This window comes from Humulus lupulus, chromosome 7 (assembly GCF_963169125.1).
Source record: "Humulus lupulus chromosome 7, drHumLupu1.1, whole genome shotgun sequence".
Classification (NCBI taxonomy): domain Eukaryota; kingdom Viridiplantae; phylum Streptophyta; class Magnoliopsida; order Rosales; family Cannabaceae; genus Humulus; species Humulus lupulus.
In genome coordinates this window covers 112,179,130-112,195,188 of record NC_084799.1, presented here as the reverse complement: position 1 = coordinate 112,195,188, position 16,059 = coordinate 112,179,130, and the positions used below count along the sequence as shown (strand labels likewise).

The window sequence follows — 16,059 nt, the reverse complement described above, 5'->3', positions numbered from 1 at the left end:
CTGTAGCAGAGTGCTTTGGTGAAGGTTCATTTTCTCCTACGCTGAGATGTTCATGCCCATCTTCAACTCAGATATATTTTTGTGCTCTCTTGAAGAAGACATCTAAGTCTACGACCTCCCTCTTGAACATGTTATCCCATAATTTGCTTTTGGGGCGTACTTCAGCTGTGAAAGCCACCTTGATTTATCGTCTAGTTAAATTTCCCACCTAAGCTGCTTCCATATTGAATCCATGGATATAGCTCTTCAGGCTTTCACTCTCACCTTGCTTTATGTTAGCAAGGCTAGTACCTGGCATAGAATAATCACGGACCGCATGGTTTTGTTGGAAAAATTTGTCGCAAAACTGGTACCATGACCTGATGGTTCCTAGCCATAGCCTCTTGAACCACTTGTACACAGGTCCTTTTAGCATAACAACGAAACTATGGCATATTTCTTTGTTGTTCACCCCACATAAATTTGTTAGATCTTTGAAGGCGTGTAAGTGATACTTAGGCTCTATGGTTCCCTCGTATGGGGTCATGTGAGGTTCCTTAATGTTGGCAGGGAGTAGCTCAATCTAAATTTCCCTTGGGAAAGGTGATTCGTTATCGAACTCATTATCACCTTCGTTGCCTCAAATGCAGTGACTATCCTACTATGAAGGCTTTGTATTTCCGTGTCTAGATCCCCTCTCCTTTTATTCAAGGAGTCTCGTAGGTCCTCACAGTGGACCCTTGCCTTGGATGTGTCCCTCGAAGGAGCTGTAGAGGGTGTGGTTCTTATATCGAACCCTTTTTTATTAAGATTTTCCTTAAGTCGGGTGGAGCTCTCTTGGAAGTAGTGTTGAGTTCGTATCTCCCGTATGTAGGGTCCACATTAGGTTGTTGTTCCCACTCTCCGGGTTGCATTGTTGGTGTAGAATCTTTCCTATGTATTGGGCGAGGGGTATTACTAGTGGAGAGTTGTGTTTTTCCATCATTTATAGGTATATGGGGGTTTCTCTTCATGCATGCTTTCTCTATTTATGCTTAGGGAGGGACGCATCAGACTTATCATGTAATAGGTCATTAAGTACCTCTTCCATGCTTTCCAATAATCTCTAGTATTTTAGGTGTAAGTCATGTATCTCATCTTCATAGCGACGAGTTCAGGAGCTTGAGCTCACTGAGTGTACTTGTGGGCTCTTGTCAAGCCTCTGCTTGGAGGGACCAAGGTCTTGATGGTTTGAACGTGGGGCCACCAGCGGCCTTGATGAAAGGCTAGTTGCACAGCCTTCCACTGGACTGGTGGCATGTGTTATAGGGCCAGTTGTAGGACGAACGGTTGTGGATGATACTTCTTCGTCTTTGCCATTGTCTCTGGGCAAGTCCGGCGCACATCCATTCATTGGCAGATGAGCTTTCTCATGGATGTCGTTAAGAGGGTTTTGCCTAGGTGACCCTTAAATTCTTGGTGATCTTGTTGGCATTTCAAACACCTTGCCATGTTTCCTTACTAGAATGAATGGAAGAACTATTGTTTGTTAGTTGTTATTCCCACAGACGACACTAAACTGTTGATGGTAAGAACTCGTCAACGAACTTATAAAAAAAACCTCAAAGTTTAATAAACAATCAATGAACTTAGAAGAATGCGAAAAGAAATTAGATCATGAAATGAAGTTGCAGAGAAAGAGTGTTTGTATTGCTCAATTGCCTTTGGGTACAACGAGTTTTCAAACCTCATTAAATGATCAAAGGAGGTTGTATTTATAAGAGAGCTCTAATGGCTCTCTGTACAAAAATGTTCTCAAGGAGACAATGGGGTGGTAGTACTACGTGGAAACTCAGAGGATCACGAAGAAAGCATTAGTGGTGTCGGGCTTCACGAGTGTTGGCCTTGGCATCTGTTGGAGGCATGGGAGGAGGTGCTCCTCCTCTTAGTGATGGAGTACTTTTATAGTGTTTTAAAGGTTTATTTTATTTAATTTTTGAGGTTTATTGATTAATTTTTGTGCAGTATGACGTTTTGTTGCCCGTGTTTGATAATATTTAAGATTTTATGGGATGTAATTGATAAATAGCCACATTTGGCTTCAAAAAGATGGAATTTGTTGAAAAAAATACATTTGAGCAACGACTCTAGGAGTTAGAGCCGCGGCGCTGCGATTAGACAGAGAAGTCAATCTATCGAGAATCACAGAGTCGTGACTCCCCTACATTTGAGCCGCGGCGCAAGCACAGACAGAGAGCCCAGGGATTTTCGTAAGTGCCAAGGCGCCGCATCACCCTAACATTCAGTCATGGCATGTATCCCTAGAATTTAACCCAAAATTTCACACGGGTCGCGGCATGCTTAGTCGCAAAATTGTTATAAACCGTAAGTTTTCAGTGTTTTCCCTCACTTCCTCATTTTTTCTCTACACAGTCTGAAATTCCCACCTGCATTACACCATTGTTTCAGGCCAACCAATAAAATATTTCCACAATTTCTTTCATAATCTTCCTATAACCTTGATTCTAACATTTTTCCATCATCACTTTAGCTTAAATCCTCTTTCAATTATATTCTCACCATTGAAAACCTTAATTTCGAATTTTTGGGAAAGCTTGAGGAATATCTATCATCTAATTTTCATTGTGGGTAAATATTTTTCTCTTATTCTCTGAATATTTTGGTGTTTTTGACAATATATTATTGTGATTTAGGTGGTTAAGAGTTGTATTGTTTAGATTGGGTGTTGAGTGTTAGTTTGAAAAGTTTTTCTTGTGTGATTTGTGGTATTTTGTTGTTTTGGGAAGTGTAAAAAACAAGGGGAAGTACTGTCAATTTTTTTATAGAATTTAAGCATTAAGAAGTGTAATGGGACCTAAGAGAACGAGTCATGGAGCATCGTCATCTAGGGGGCAGTTTCTTATGATAGATCACGGTTTGTAAGCAAAGAGGCTCAAGATAGACATGCGAGATTAATAAAATGAAGTTTAGTTCAAGAAAGAGGAATGGATTATCAGAATTTGCCTTTTGATGACTCAACCTATGAGCTTATTAGGGTTATCCTTCAAGATAGAGGTTGGCAATCATTGGTCAATGTGGACAGCATTCCTAAACCTAATGTTTCTCTAGTATATGAGTTTTATACGAACTGGCCTGAGCATGAGAATAATACTTGTTTTGTGAGGGGGAAGCGGGTGCTGGTTAGTACTGCGACGTTCAACAATTTTTATGAACTGCATTCTTACCCAAATGAGCAAGATAAGTATAATGTTTTCTTAGGCACTGGGATTTATTATGAGGAGGTGGCAAAGTTCATTGGTTATCCTGGAGCCAGAGTTACTTATACACATGATGAGCCCAAAAAAATGTACAGGTGTCAACTCAACCAAATAGCATGTGCGTTCTTGTATTTTGTGAGTGCTCGGTTGATCCATTCATCACACTTTTCTGATAATGCTATGGATAGATTGCTTATGGTTTAAGCAATCATGAAGGAGATGAAAATTGATGTGGGAAAATAGTTATGAAATAGTATTGGATTTATTTGTCAGCTCACGACAACTGGTGGATTGGGGGATGGAACTTTTATTACAGATCTGTGTGAAACTTATGGAGTTCTAATGCATCCAACTGATGTTAAATGACGGATCCAATGTATTATTACTTGGAGTGTTGTTTACGGGTATTTTGCACCTATAGCAGTTCCTGATCTAGAGGAACAAAGACCGCGTCATCGTCGGCGTGCCTAGGCTGTTCAACAAGAGAAACCATCAGATGCAGAGGAAAATGTAGCGGCTACTATGTATGAGGATCTGATGATGGCGATTGGTGGACCGATTAATCCTCATGTCCAATATACAAATGCTTAGTAGAATTATATTATTCGGTATAACAACCATATTGAACAATATTGGATGACCAAGAATGCAAATGAGCATACACATGTCGATCAACTGAATGCTTTGGTTAGTTATTGGAACCTGAATGACACGCAATAGCCTTATTTTCAATATCCTCCAGAGTTTCATCCCTATGAGCAGCAACTACCTCCTCCACCAAACTGATGTAGTGATTGGGTAAGTTTTCTTTTCCTTTTATTTATTTTTTAACACATTGCGGGCAATGTGTTATTTAAGTTTGGGGGAGGGATTTCTTTGTTTTGTTTATTTTAGTTTTATTTATTTTGTTTTCGTTGGTTTTAGTGTTTATAATTGTGAATCAAGTTGTTTTGAAAGCCAATGATACTTATAACCATGCGATGTGAGTGATTTTTTCTGACAAATTATGCGAATCTGTGTGTTTGGTGAAAGTAATTTAGTGATTAGCTTTGATCTGAGTTTAATTGTCATAAAATCATTTATTAATAAATTTCTTACAATCCTTTAGTATATGCATGTTTAGTAGGTATGTGGATCAAAATTTTGAAAATATTTTAGAACTTGAAAATTTTGTCGATTGAGCTGAAATTTGAATAATACATGCTTAGGAAGATGATTTAGGCAATTTTTTGTTAAACGATTGAGCCTTTCAAGCCAACCTTAATATATTAAATCCCTAGTTACCCATATTTTGAGCTTAATGTGAATTTTTTTTGTTGTTCGACACTTATTTTGAGCTAAATTGAAACGTTGTTATTTATCTTTCCCTTGAATGTAAACCATGAGCATATGATAAGTGATTGGGGGATGGATTGTAATGGGGTTTATATTGAGAAATTTGTGTCAATAATGAAGAAAAGTTGAGAGAAAAAAATATATATTGAAAACGAACTACACTCCAATTGAAAATACAAAAAAATAAGTTTGGGGGACTGTAGTATCATCATAAAAGAAAGAGAATTGAGAAAAAATATATATAATTCAGTTTATGAATTTTCTCTCAAAGTAAAAAAAAAATGGGAAAGTTGGGGAATGATTTTGGGATCTGCAAGTTGATACAAAAATGGTTTGATTGGTTGTGTGCTTATGGTATACTTTAGCCTAAATGCCATTTTCATCTACCTTTACATTAGCCATTCAATTATAAGCCTAAAAGTCCTATTGATTTGTTGAACATGTGTTATCATATTAAGGGAGATTGATGAATTATGCAAGCATATGAAATACTCTATTTTGATGGAATGATTTGGAAGATTTGACATGAATATGGTATTGTGATTGTGTGTTATTTATTGGTTGAGGCTGATTCGCATAGAAAGATTGAAGTTGATTATTGAATTGATTTACTGAAATTCTAGATGAATGTAGCTTTAAATTATGAGATTGTATTACATGGTTTTCATGAGGTGGAGGCTTGCTAGGTAACCTTGATTCATGTTTGTGATTAGTTTGTTTTAGAAAGTGTCAATAGATTTTACTCGAGGACTAGTAAAAGTTAAATTTGGGGGAGTTTGATAGAGTAGTTTTTATATTGTTTTAAAAGGTTATTTTATTTAATTTTTGAGGTTTATTTAATAATTTTTGTGTAGTACGACATTTTGTTGCCTGTGTTTGATAATATTTCAGATTTATGGGACGTAATTGATAAATGGCCGCATTAGGCTTCAAAAAGATGGAATTTGTTGAAAAAAAAAGGCATTTGAGCCACGGCACTTGGAGTTAGATCCGCGACGAAGCACAAGGCTACGGCGCTGCCTTTGAGAGTCGCAGCACTATTGGCTGGCAAATTTTAGCCGCAGCGCAAGTTTATTAGAGTCCTGACGCTTGAGCAAGTCAGAGACTAGAGAATTCCAGATTTTGGACACCGGCCGCGGTGCCCTTTTATAGAGCCACAACGCTTGAGTGGCATATTTCGCAGAAAAGGACATTTTATTCATAGACAAAATCAAGATTTCACATCCAAAGCACAGATTACTAAAGCATCATTATGACGTTTTATGGAAGAAGAAAAAACCTAAGGAGACTGCTTGTTTTATTATCTGTTTATTATTTTCTATGAACAATTATCTGAATGTTATAGTTATTATGTCTGATATGAACTAAATCCTCTATCTAGGAGTTAATGTAGTCGCTTGAATTTTAATTTAATTTTATTATGATGTTCTATTGATACTTCTTCTTTATTCTAATCTATATGATGTTTGCCTAATGCTGGTAAATGCTTAATCAATATTTGCTTGATTTATGATTTTGATTCAAAAACTCGAAAGATTCGAATTGAATATGTTATCGTTATATAGACATAGGTTACATATTGGACGAGAGTACTTGTATGACTTGTGTAGAAATTAGGTTACCATTCTTAATGCCCACTATGTGTTTAAGTTTATCACAGAGATGTAGAAAACTTGCATATAGGTTGAGATCTTATATCTTGAAAAAGAATAGGAGTCAATTTTTGTTAACCTGCTATTAGAATAGGCAGAAGAGATTTAGAACTGATTAGTAAAATTGATAGAATGAAATGTTGATGATGAAATTAATTCCCTAGGCTTTTTTATTTTTATTTTTATCCTTTGATTCATTGTTCTGTTTAAATTGTGTTCATAGTTTAGAATTATTCATCTTAATTCTAATCACCAAATAGAAATTCAAAAGTAATTTTTGGTAATTGGTTAATAGTCTCGGTGGGAGGATATCCTTTCTTACGGAATTTATTACTTGACACGATCACGTATACTTGCGTGCATATTTTAGCGATCACTTAGTACTTTGTATGACCACTACCATTCTGACCTTGTACGACCACTACTCTCCTTACTTAGTGAGACCATTACTCTTCTGATGGTCGTGTCTAGTTAGTACTCTGTACCACTCAAGCCTTTCTCGTACGTCCTCTTTACCCGTGTCTTAATAAGTCCTTTAGAGCTTGAATGCAAGGAGTTTATAGCTCGTGGTTGAGGAGGTACTTTGCCTCTAGGCTATAAGGACTCTTTGAGCTTGTTTCCTTTCAAGCTTAGCGATGGTCGTAAGTTGGTATTCCAAATTTGTTGAGGCCCTTAAAATCATCTCCTTAGCTTCTAGGGAGTCTTGCACGTGTTTCATGCTTCGGGGAGGGGTCAAACCTATGCTTGGGCTTCAGGGGGGCCCTGAGCATGACCCTTTGCTTAGCTCGCCCCCCTAGTCGCCCCCCTAGGTGAGCTCGCTTCCTAAGCTCACCCTGGGGTTGTAGGGGGTGTGAGCTTGGTCCTTGTGTCTTCTCCATCTTTCAAAGAAACTTTTGGGCATTGGCGTCTTGTTTGGCTTCTCTTGTAATTTCTCCATGATCACATTAGTTGCTTAGTAAACAATAAATTCCATGTAGGCTTGAGCTCGACCCCAAGCTCTATGGAGGCTTGAACTCGGCCCCATGCTCCAGGGAGGAGCGAGTTTGATCCCTGAGGCTTTTCCTATCTCTTAGGACTCCTCTTGGATGCTTGTTCCATGCTTGGCATCTTTTACATTTTTTCCTCATCCTCACCTCGCACTGCCCTTGAGTGAAATGGAGGCCACCAATGCGAGACCATGAGGCTTAGGTGTGTGAGGCAGAGGCCTCGCTAGAGTGGTGAGGCTTTGTAACCCTTAGGTTGATATTTACATTAATAAATTAACTAAATTAATTTTAATATTGATATTTAATTAAAATTAAAAAAAAACATTACTAGTCTGTGGAATTATTTTATTTCTTAATTTTATAATTAACCAAAAAATATTTAAACTTTTTCTGTTAGAGTTAAATATGACTATAAGAAAATTATAAATCATATATGTAAGGAAATTCTACAATAGGGCATGCCTTTTGTCCACACCGGTAGGGGCGTTTCTGTTTTTAGTAAGTAAAGAAATTATAACCCAAATTTTTTTATATGACGGTGTATATTGTAGTTATAGTAAGCATCCCACCAAGTTTTAAGAAATTTTGAATCATTTACAGTGCTAAAAAAAACTTTAAAAGAATTTTTTTCACGAGCGTATAAAAATAGGCTTAAAAACAACCTATTATCGTCTTTTCGATACATGGAAAGATTATAATTCAATTTTTTTTAAATGACGGTGTATAATACAGTTATTAAGAATCTTCTATAAATTTTTGAGAAATTCTAAAAAATTTATAGTGCTGAAAATAATAAATAGGTTGTTTTGAAGCTTGTTTTCAGTACAATAAATTATTCAAAAAAATTTAAAAACTAGTGGAATGTCCTAAATAACTATAATGTACATCGCCCAATAAAAAAATGAATTATAATTTTTCCACATGCCAAAAACAGAGACGCCCCTACCGTAGGAGCATTTTATGTTTTCGGTACTTTATATGAAGTGTACATGACAGTATAGTAGGCATCCCGCCAATTTTCGAGAAATTTTGAATAATTTTGTCTCGATATGAGAGTTCTAACAATCAGTTGTACGCGAGCATGATTTTTTTTATACGCATGAAAAACATATTATTTGAACTCTGATTTCAGTAACGTAAATTATTCATAATTTCTAAAAAATTGAGGGATGCTTGTTATAACTATGATAGGTCATCATACAAAAAAAATTAGGTTATAAGTTCAAAAAGTGCTAAAAATAGAAAACACTCCTTCATTATAATGCCCCTACTTAAAAAAAATACTTATATATATAGGACAATTCTCCTATAGGGGCTTCACTTTAAGCCCTATCGGTAGGACTCTCACTATTTCTCGACCCCTGAACAGTTTTCGACGCAGTTTTTTTTATGACCATGTATATTGTAGCTATTTTTGCAGGATGCCCTAAATAGATACAATATACACAGTCATAAAAAAAAAATCGCGCTGAAAACTGTTCACAGGTCGAGAACACTAAGAGCCCCACCGGTAGGGCTTAAAGTGAAGCCCCTATAGGAGAATTCCCCTATATATAGGAGAATTCTCCTTTAGGCATCCTATAAGGGATCCTATATTTGCTCAGTCAAACTAATTAAATTATTTACAAATTATTTTGTGCAATTTGTACATAAATAACGAATTGGTCATTATAGATTTCAATAATACTGAAGTTTTCTTTATCGATGACAGCAAAAAGCTGCAATAATATATATGACAATTTTTTTATATGGGCTTTATTTTAAGTCCTATCGGTTGGGCTCTTAGTCTTTCTCGACCCGTGAATAATTTTTGGCGCGATTTTTTTTATGACCGTATATATTGTAGCTATTTAGAGCATCCTGCAAATTTTCAGAAAATTTCGATTAGTTTACAGTACCGAAAACTAGGTTCAAACATGCTGTTTTCCACGCGCATAAGAAAAATTAGTCACGAGTGCAACTATATGTGTGAACCTAGTTTTCGATACTGTAAACTATTCAGAATTTTCTGAAAAATTTGCAAGATGCTCTAAATAGCTAAATATACACGGTCATAAAAAAAATCGCGCCGAAAACTGTTCACGGGCCGAGAACACTAAGAGCCCCACCGATAAGGCTTAAAGTGAAGCCCCTATAGGAGAATTCCCCTATATATATAATAATAAAAATATATTTATACGACAGGGGTGGTATTGTCTACCATTATGAAAATGATTTAATAATATTGCATCATAGGCCCAGGAACTATAGCGAGATCTCCTTCGCTTTTAATTTGTCACTTGATGGGTGTAATCCACCTTGAGCAATCATAATCAGGTTCATATATTAAAAGCTAGCCCATTACACTTGGTTTTCAAATCAATATTTATTGTGTAACATGAATACGTACATAGCTAAAAATAAAAGTAAAAAATTATAACGGATATATATGTCACATGAAACAGAATGTAAAATCATTTTATGCGATATAAAAAATCCTCTCGTATAATGACCAACTAATTTAAATAGTCGCAATTATTGCAAATTAAACGTTATTGTCGACGCTAACAGATGATGGAAAGCAAATTAGTAACAAATCTAATGGCGTATCACACTCTCTTTTCTCTCCTTTAAGGTATCTCACTCAAACTTTTCAATCTCTTAACTTTCCAATACAACAAAGTAGATATCAGACACTGCAACTACAATATTTTGCTCAATAATTTTAGCAAACTTCATTATTTATTATAACCTAATACTTAATCTCTCTTCAGCAGATTAACTTATTATATAAAACGTCATTCCTCCCATCCACCATTTCATCAAACACTCACCACAAATAAACTCTCTCAAAATAAGCAATAAGAATATACAATTAACAAAGCCTAGAAGATGAAACAAACTCTCATCTCCTTCTCCTTCCTACTCCTCATCCTCCCTCACACCACCATGAGTTTAACTCATCTGGCTCCAGCTAAAGCCCCATCCGCTGACCTGGCTGCTAAAACCCCAGCTCTAGCGCCTACTAAACCAACAGTTCAACCCCCGACTAAAGCAATAGCCCCGGCTCATGCACCCTCAGAAGTACCCCTGGTTCAAGCTCCCTCTGCAGAGCCATTGGTTCAAGCTCCACAACGCAAGATCAAACCCGAGCCAACCGACGTTGCCAAAATTCTCGATAAGGCTAGCACCTTCAGTGTCTTCATCCGCATACTCAAAAGCACCCAAGTAATCGAGCAGATCGAGAACCAGCTAAACACTTCCAACAGCCTGACCATCTTCGCCCCCACTAATGATGCCTTCTCTGCCCTAAAACCTGGAACACTCAACTCTCTCTCCACCGAACAAAAGGTCCAACTAGTACAATACCACATCCTTCCTTCCTTCGTTTCCATCTCAAACTTTCAGACTCTTAGTAACCCTGTCCGCACACAAGCTAGCAACACTAATGAGTATCCTTTGAACATCACTACGCAAGGTAATTGGGTTAACATGTCCACGGGTCTGGTCAATACTACTATTTCTGGCACAGTCTATGCCGACAACCAGCTAGCTATTTATAAAGTCGACAAGGTTTTGCTCCCTCTGGCAATTTTTTCACCGACCAAGCATAAGGCCCCTGCACCGGCGGCACCAGCACCACTGGCGAAGTCTACCAAAGGATTAGCTGGGTCAGATTCGTCGTCAGACTCGTCGTCTACGTCCACATTGGACAGCCCAGTTGCTGCGGTGCACGCGTCTAATGCTTTTCGACCTGCTAGAAATGCCATGGCAGCAATTGGAGTTGTTCTTGGAGCAACACTTTTATTGTGAGAGTTAAATATTACAAGTCCCTTTGTGGTGAATTATTATGGGTGATACTAGCATGTCATCAGGATGGGGGTTGATGATGATGATGATGAGTAGTTTTTGAATAATGTATGTTAGCGTTATAGCGTATTTATTAGTACATGATGGTATTAGCAGTAGATATAGATTTGTCATTTGTATTTCTCATCTTGTTCTAATATTTCAGTTAATTTATAATTTACATTCGCCCTATTATTTTTTGGTTAAACGTATTTAGTAAATCTTAATAAAATTACTGGTAATTAGTTTGCCTTTATATAGTATGATCACAAAAAAAAATATTGTATTTATATGTACTATGACACTTTATTAGAATTATGATTTTGCTAATTGATAATATTGATGTAAAATATATTAGTTTAAATTACTATTGATTTAATTATGTACAATATCCACCAGTTTTAACTACTATATTTATAAATTAGCAATAAAGTAAATAATATTTTTGTGTAAATTGAAATATATTTACTTAATTTTGAAAATGTATTTTATATAAAAGAAATTGCATGTTATCTTATTAATTATATTATTATTTTAATTAAAATTGAAGATTTAATAGTTTATAATTTCTCTAGGGATAATATATATTTTATGATAAACTATGTTGAAATTATTGAAATGAGACATCCGGAATAAACACATTACTTTATGGCATGTTACTTAAGGTGAATGATAATTATTTGTTTGGTAACGATTCTCTCACTTATTTACTAAAATAAGAAATTGGAGAGATTGGTTGGATAATAGGGAAAATAATGAGAATATATATACTCCTTTCCTCAATTAGATAATGAATGTCATTGAAGGCAATAACTACTCTATTTATTTAATTTTATTTCTTTTAAAATAAAAAATTATAAGACTTTTTTATCCTTTCAAAATAAATTTCACAAAATAATTTGTTTATATTTTTTTTAATAGCCAATTTAAACATTCCGATTATGTTTCCTAATGATGTAAACAACATAAAATGATTGTCATTCTATTTTCGAACAATTTTAGTAAATAATATAATACAAATAATGATTATGATTGTTTTATATTTTATTTTCATTGATTTATTTTGTTTCGTATTACATTTTAGTCAACGTGTCATTATTTCCCTAAAATTAACTTATATAATAGATTTAGAGTAAATATTCCTTTTTTTTCATCAAGATTAAAGGGAAATGATAACGAGAAATTATGAACAAAACTCTCAAAATCATATTTGAAAAAAAAAATATCCCAACATTAAAACTGGATTTGCCCAAGTTGGTAAAAGAGAAGACCTTACTATGTTAGAAGATTTATAGTTCGGTTACCTCAAAAATTCAGTTAGTTAAGTATAAATTTGGATGTGATGCATATTAAATATAAATTATTTGGATGCACTTAATAAGTTTGGATATGATACATATTGAAAAGAAAAATAACTTGTAATGTTGTCATGATCTCTTTTGAGTATTGATGGAAAATCAAAAGAGACAAATAAAGCCAGACATGAATATTTGTCGAGAGTTACGCATCAATTTTTATAAAGTCAGGTACAAGTGAGAGAAATCTCCAACTAGTTATTCACTTAATGTTGAAAAACAATAAAATTTGCGTCGATATATGTTAGTTTGTAAACAATGTTATGAGCATTATACCTATAAATTAGATTCAACAACAACATTAAATACTCATGCAACAACCCAAGAACACACTTTATTTAGGGGATTAATTTTGGAATGTAGAGAACATACTTCCCATATATCCCATCACATCTTGAGCCATTTGCACACTCCAAAATCTGCCAAAATCACACACAATACACAATATCAAGTGCAATGGTTATAGAAGACCAATGGAGAGCAACCCTTACCAAGATACCACCACATTCACCCCTCTTATACAACTATATGCCTTCTTCCCTTTTATTCCCACTTACCCTAAGGGGTATTAGTGAGTTAATTGGGTTTATAATGATAGTTGTGGTGGACTATAGTTTAATGAGCAACATATAGTCATTAGGGTGCCACCATGTGCCTCTAATGCAATTAGTAAGTGTGAACCATCCCATTATGGTTATTAGTAATTAATAGACACTTTGGTTAATGGTTGTGATTATGGAATAATGTTTATGATTATATTAGTCCATAATAATAATTCTAACAATATATTCATGCGCATGTAATATAGAGGAACATTTGCGCGAATATATTCATGCGTATGTAATATGTACACAATTTGCAATGAATTTTTTTTTTACCATATTTCGATCACTTTTTTTTCCATAAATAGTGTAGATATTATTTAAAAAATTTGCATAAAAGTTTGGAGGAAAATATTAATAGGTAAATTTTGGGGGATCAGTTAAGCCCTAATGAATAGCACACTTGTCGGCAAATTTAAGAAAGAAAAAAGCATAATTGGGGCATTAATTATTTCAGAACATTAGACTGGTAGAGAGCTTAAATGTTAAGAATTTTCTCCTACTATTGATCTAGAATACTATTACGAAGAAGGGTCGTTACGTGACCAGAGTCCTTCAAAGTGGGAGAACAAAGCCAGAATTTGTGGCAATAGGAAACGCATCTATTGTAACAACCCCAAAGTACTAACAGTAATTTTGGGGAATTCAAATCATTTATAATATTAAAAATGTCTTAAAAATAGGTGTTAGGGTCATTTTATGTTTGTTTTAGAGATCGTTTTAGGTTGGGTTTTTAGTTATTTAGGATTATTTAGTGCAGATTTACGCTTGTTTTCTTTTTGTTTCAGGTTTTAATGGTCAAGTGCATACTATGGCATGAGATGAGAAGAAACATGTTAAAAGTGATGAATAAGATGGATTTAGTGTTGATTGTGGAGTTTCAAGACATCATGTGTGGAAGATACTACATTAAAGAGGCTCAGCACACGTCGTTTATGTTCTATAATGCAAGTCTGAGACTTTATGCCACATTTTTACAAAGATTTAATCACTTTCTGGAACACATGTCTAGAAAAAGAAGTTGTAGATATTTCTCTGAGCTTTCCACAACTTTTTGAATCATTCAATTCGGAGTTATATTGAAGATGTTATGATCAAAAAACGATGAGCTGACGCTGCAAGCTATTCAAGACGAGTCAGTGTTATTCTGTGCAAAGTAGCGCCCCAGCGCTACAAACCAGCGCCCCAGCGCTGCCGAGAAACAGAGAGCATATTTTGATGCGGGTTATAGCGCCTAGGCGCTACGTTTCAGCGCCCCAGCGCCATCAATTTTCCAGAAACGTGTTTTGAGACTTTAATATTTTCATGTTTGTAATTGAATTCTATGACTGCTAGAATGAATATTATGGGCTAATTTCTCCTTTAGGGCTATTATGTGAATCTTTGGAAACCCTTTTTATGGATTAATGCAGAATTCATGTTCTTCTTCACCTCTTTCAATTCCTTACAATCTGTGTTATTTGTGCAATTATTGATTGATCACCTCTAATTGCTATTTCATGAATCAAATTAAAATCTGAAAAGTGAAATTTGATATGCTTTGATTGTTTGGATGCAAACTCAATTTAGAACGAATGTATCTAAGTTGTTTGCTTATTTTTCTGAGTTGCGTGTTTAATGCCTTCTTCATGATTCAACTTTGCCATAGAAATATAGGAAGTTGTCGTTTAGATTGAATTTGTAAATCTTAACCAGATTATGAATTGTTTTTTTGTAACTTGTTCTTGAATAGAGAGAAGGGAATATAATTCTTGCATTAGGAAGTAAAAAGGGTGGAAAATAGAGGATCATAATTGTCCTAATTTCATTTTCTCTGTTATTTCGTTAAGATTTTCATTGTGTTTCGTTAGTATTCTTTTTTTTTTTTGAAATCTCTAAAATTGTTTAATCAAATAGAATTAAAAAAATTGATTTCTTGGTAATTGATAAATCAGTCCTTGAGGACGATACTTGGTTTTTACCATATTATTACAAATTGCGACTGTGTGCACTTCCCCACTCTGACGGGAGTACAAAACAGTATACGCCCACCATCTGTAGAGGCTAACAACTTTGAGATCAAGCCAGCTATTCTACAAATGGTGCAATCCTCTGTTCAATTTAATCGGTTGCCTTTTGAAGATCCTCACACCTATTTGTCTAATTTTCTAGAGTTGTGTAGAACTTTCAGATACAATGGGGTGAGTGATGACGCTATTAAACTTAGGCTTTTCCCATTTTCTCTGAGGGATAGAGCTAAAATTTGGTTGAACTCTTTGCAACTGAACTCTATTATCACCTGGCAAGATTTGGCTCAGAATTTTTTTGTCAAAATTCTTCCCTCCGAAAGCTGCTAAATTGAGGGGAGAGATCAATACTTTTTTCCAGAATGATGGAGAATCACTGTATGAAGCTTGGGAACGGTTCAAGGAACTTTTGAGAAGGTGTCCTCATCATGGCATCGAACAGTGGATGTTGGTGCAGAATTTTTATAATGGTTTATATCCCACTACCAGAACCATTATTGATGCTGCAGCGGGTGGAACTTTTATGAGCAAGAGTGCAACTGGTGCTTATGAGCTATTGGAGGACATGGCCACCAATAATCATCAGTGGTCTGAGGAAAGATCATCTGGGGTCAGAAAGGTAGCTAGGGTGCATGAGCTGGATGCAATCACTGCTCTAACAGCACAAGTAGCCTCCTTGACAAAACAGTTACAACAGAGTACTGTATCTGCTAATGCGGTTCAAATGGCAGCTAGATGTGAAATCTGTGGTGGTTCTCACTCTTTTGATCAATGTCCTACCAGTATTAATAATAACACTCCGATGGATCAAGCTCAAGTTCATGCAGTGGGAAACTTTCAGAGGCCAATAAATAATCCATTTGCCAATACTTATAATCCTGGGTGGCGAAATCATCCTAATTTTTCTTGGAGGAATAATCAGGGCCAGCAACCTCAGTTTCAGGGTCAATTTCAGAATAATATGCATCAGCAACCAATGCATCAAGCCTCTTCATCACAACAGCCTAGGCCTCAACAATCAATGAATCAAGCTCCATCTGAAAGGCCTAATGAACTGCA

At 35.4% G+C, this 16,059-nt stretch overlaps 1 protein-coding gene and 1 non-coding gene across 2 annotated transcripts; one reads left to right on the top strand and one right to left on the bottom strand.

Annotated features, from left to right (window-relative positions):
* Positions 1 to 10,028: 10,028 nt before the first annotated feature.
* Positions 10,029 to 11,245, top strand: LOC133789840 (fasciclin-like arabinogalactan protein 12). Its single transcript, XM_062227551.1, has one exon. The coding sequence runs from the start codon at positions 10,081 to 10,083 to the stop codon at positions 10,999 to 11,001; it is 921 nt and encodes a 306-aa protein (XP_062083535.1). The 5' UTR covers positions 10,029 to 10,080; the 3' UTR covers positions 11,002 to 11,245.
* Positions 11,246 to 15,328: 4,083 nt separating this feature from the next.
* LOC133793031 (small nucleolar RNA R71) lies at positions 15,329 to 15,435 on the bottom strand. The gene has a single exon (XR_009874495.1). It is a non-coding gene; the product is annotated as a small nucleolar RNA R71 (small nucleolar RNA).
* Positions 15,436 to 16,059: the final 624 nt, after the last annotated feature.

Excerpts from the sequence above, each read along its gene's own strand:
- LOC133789840 (XM_062227551.1), top strand. The coding sequence starts at position 10,081 with ATGAAACAAACTCTCATCTCCTTCTCCTTCCTACTCCTCATCCTCCCT.